The sequence below is a fragment of the Panthera uncia genome, unplaced genomic scaffold (assembly GCF_023721935.1).
Source record: "Panthera uncia isolate 11264 unplaced genomic scaffold, Puncia_PCG_1.0 HiC_scaffold_1942, whole genome shotgun sequence".
Lineage (NCBI taxonomy): Eukaryota > Metazoa > Chordata > Mammalia > Carnivora > Felidae > Panthera > Panthera uncia.
The window spans coordinates 9,353-13,155 of NW_026058627.1; the positions used below are offsets into that span (position 1 = coordinate 9,353).

Here is a 3,803-nt window from a genome sequence, read left to right on the forward strand (position 1 = left end):
AGAGACGAGACATTAAGTTGAAACTGCTTGAAAACTTTTCCTGAGCCACAGGGCTGGGCAGCTTTTCCCTCTTTGCAAATCCAAAGGATTTAGCAGGATTTTCCCCTTCTCAAACGCCGCCCCCCTCCTCTGACCTTCACAGCTTCCCAACATTAAGGAAAGGCAGGAAGTTTTCCCTGTGGTTATTTTTTTGTGACGACATGATGGGGCAGGTTGATCAATGGGGGAAAACCCACGTTAGAACACGCCTTCTGTGTACATTCCCAATATTTGCTATAAGTAGGGCCATCCCAGACTCAGGCTGCTACCAGAACCCAACAGCACTCCTAGCACACTGGGTACCCAGCACTGGGCAGATCTATTCCCTGAGCTGAAAATGGACAGTGGCAAGAATTTGCTCTTGGCTGCTTTGATGTCAGTGCTGCTACTCCACCTGTGCAGCAAGTCAGAAGGTGAGTAGCACTCTTTCTGCTAACGCAGGAGGAAGAACTATTTTCATTTTCCTCTAAGCCTTGAGCTCACCCGGGGGTCCCCAAGGAGTGGGAGCCTGTTAGAAAGTCTTCAGAAGTGATGGGAGTTGTCAGCTCATTGGCGAGTGAGGAGGGAAATGTTGCTGCTGCTGACCGGGCTTTTCTCTCTGCTGGCAATCCCAGCAGATTTGGAGGTGGGTGGGTGGGCTCTTAGAGACCCCCAAGCTCTGCAACAAGGCCAAAGTGCTATTTCTTGGAGTGATGTAAATTGGGTAACATTACCAGTAAATGGGGTCAATTCAGAAATGTGGGGAACACTCCCACCTTCCCAACTTTCTCACCTCTCAGCTAAATAGTAAAGATCAAAGCTCACCCTTTAGGGGCAGATGATGGGACCTGTCTTCTCCATCCTTACGTGGCTTTGGGGCCATCTTTTGCCAACTTGGAGACAACATTTATTCCTTACCGTATAGCAGGTTATAATTTAACCTGGGGGGGAATGTCCAAGAATTGCTTTATGACTGTCAGAGCACATGACGTCTAATGACAGGTGCATCCCTGAAAATGCACGTGTTGAACTTTTATGATCAAAATAAAACATTAAAATAATAAATTAAATTAAAATATTTCCATTAATACTACAATTTCAATTGCAGCCCGGATAAGCAGCTCCTATAAATCACATTTTCCTTTATAACTTCTTGCCGTTTCCCTCCTCTTAGTACCCAGTGGCCAGATAATAGATTAAGATCTCCATACTTCTTCATTTTCTGAATTTGGAAGCTTATCTATAGGAGTTTCTTCAAGTGGGAGGTACTCATATTCTTGAGTGATTATAGTGAACTTAAAATAAAACACTGTCCATTTGTGTTTCTTAGTAAAGATATTCCTTTCCTTGGAGATCACGTGCTTCTAGACTTTTGAACCAAAATTGCCCAGCACATAAACCATTTTTTTTTAAAGAGAGCTGGGGGCTACCTTAAATCAGGTCTCAAAGCCATTGGAACTCTTTCTCTAAATAGTTTCTTTAGCATCTACAGCTCCAACTCCAAGTAGTTCTGTAATACTATCACAAGATACGTTCATTCATGTGGACTCAATACTTGCAATTTCTTTTTAGCAGCAAGCAGCTTTGACTGCTGCCTTCGGTATACAGAACGCATCCTTCATCCCAGATTTATCGTGGGCTTCACGCAGCAGCTGTCCAATGACGCTTGTGATATCAATGCAATCATGTAAGTTATCAACTGACTTGAATTTAGTTGTATCAGATGTACACGGGAATTTCGCGTCTCAAAACATGTTTGCCTTTTTTGGAGTTGCATTCAGAAATAACCGATGTGGCAAAGATACGTTTGTTTTGTTAGGGCGTATGTACTTCAAAGTTTAAATAGGACAGGACTAAGGTGAAAGCTTGTTTTTTTTAGAAAAAGAACAGAGTTGAGGGCAAAAACGTCTTTCTAAGATAAACTTGTAAGCACCTAATGCGTTAGCTCATGAAAATATGAAAGACATCAATTTGGAAATGAGCATCTTCCACCAGGGAATGGTTGGGGCTTTTATATTTTCACATATAATATTCTTGATTCATATAGGATATTATACTTCGGAATGATATAAATTAGTCATGTTTAGTGTAACCACCGGCAACAAAATTAAATCATTCTAAGACTATTTTCCAGCCATTGTTCAACCATTTGTTCAGTTGCAGAGAAAGTAGGAGAGAGTCCCTTTCATTTCTTGCATCAAGCTTTATCAGAATTTTTTTTTTTTTTTTTGTATTTTGTTTCACCTCTGAAATAACTAAAATGTTTAGTGGGTAGAACAGTCAGCTGGAATACAAAACTTCCATTGGGTGTTCTATGACATAGCCGTTCAAAACTTTTGAAGCACAAATAAAATTTTCTGTGTTTGTTTTTCGTTTTTTGTTTTTTATAGCTTTTACACAAAGAAAAAATTCGCTGTGTGCGCAGATCCAAAGAAGAACTGGGTGAAACAGGCTGTGCATATCCTCAGGTATGAGATATTTACCATCAGTCCCTCTCCAAATGTCTGGGGCAAAGGTCAAGTGCAGAGTAGCGGATCATAGACTCGCTGGGACCCTTCCGCCTAAGCACCGTAGAATTTTAAAGGGGAAATTTGAGTCGGACCATAAACCAAAAATTCATTTTTTTCCACTTACATCCTTTTTATTTTTTTTTAATTTAGTGAGTTTTACGAGATGTGTTAGTCCTCCATGCATTTAATAGTCACAAGCTTCTTCATTTTGGTGCAAAGATGCCTCCTATTTATAGAATTTACAGACCGCGTGATACTTCTTTGTTAAAAACTAAAAAATAAAGAGCCAACCAGAGATCAATATTCTGATTTCCATTGATTATAATGGAGAGTAACATTTTATCAACATGAACAGAAGCCACCTAATACGAAGGTGCCATAGACACTGAATTTAAAGATGCAACGTAAGCGCTCAATCCTGTTTCCATCTCTAGCCAGCTCACTTGTGTTGGGCAGGGCCCTTCCTCTCTGAACCTTGATTTCCTCATCTGGACTCTGAGCTGCTGGCACCCTGAGATTAATGAGAAGTAATGTTTAGGTACAAAAGGCACTCCTACCAGCCAGTCCACCCTGTCTTTGCTTATTGTTTTCTTCTCTTCCTCTTGACAGCCAAAGAGTCAAGAAGATGTAAAAACTGATGCTCTCTGCGAAGGAATTGGACAGAGCCCAAGAACAAAAGAATCTAGCTGGAGTTGGCAGTTGAGAGTTCAGCACTTACCTGATTTGTGCCTCGTTGGACCTGTCCAATTGATGAAGTTGATACATATTGCATCATAGTTTGCTTTGTTAAGCATCACATTAGAGTCAAACTCTATTTTATGTTATTTATATCTATGGTTTTTTTGTGTGTGTGTTGCTATTTAATACTAATTTCCTATAAGCTATTTGGTTTAGTACGAATGTGTAGAGGAATGAGGTTATATAGCCTTTCTTGTAAGCTGCAAGCTATTTGTAAAAAAAACTATTTAACGTTCTTCTGTCTACATAGTTTTGTTTCTTAAACTGTTGTAATTAACCTGTAAAAGAGAAAAATGATGATTAAAAATAAATATTGAAAATAAAAGAATGAAATAAAAATTATTTGTTGATAGAGTTATATAACACTTATTAAGATATATATTAAAATATTTTTAAAATATTGAAAGGCATGGTAAATGCCAAAATTGGGGGTGAGGAGGAATCGTATTTCCCCACTTACTCCTGCCTGGTTGTTCCTCTTAACTCTGTTCCTCATGGTCCTGGCTTTCATTCTATATGAATTATAATGAAAAGGTG

The 3,803-nt window shown here is 39.2% G+C and overlaps 1 protein-coding gene across 4 annotated transcripts; it reads left to right on the top strand.

Annotated features, from left to right (window-relative positions):
• Positions 1–280: 280 nt before the first annotated feature.
• Positions 281–3,521, top strand: LOC125917509 (C-C motif chemokine 20). 4 transcript variants are annotated; one of them, XM_049623688.1, is made up of 4 exons: positions 283–452; positions 1,591–1,705; positions 2,409–2,486; positions 3,138–3,521. In XM_049623688.1, the coding sequence occupies exons 1-4, from the start codon at positions 377–379 to the stop codon at positions 3,157–3,159; spliced, it is 291 nt and encodes a 96-aa protein (XP_049479645.1). In that variant the 5' UTR covers positions 283–376; the 3' UTR covers positions 3,160–3,521. The 4 variants fall into 4 exon arrangements, with proteins under 4 accessions (XP_049479643.1, XP_049479644.1, XP_049479645.1 ...); XM_049623690.1 differs by having other exon boundaries at positions 1,594–1,705; XM_049623686.1 differs by lacking the exon at positions 3,138–3,521 and having other exon boundaries at positions 281–452; positions 2,409–3,131.
• The last annotated feature ends 282 nt before the right edge of the window (positions 3,522–3,803 follow it).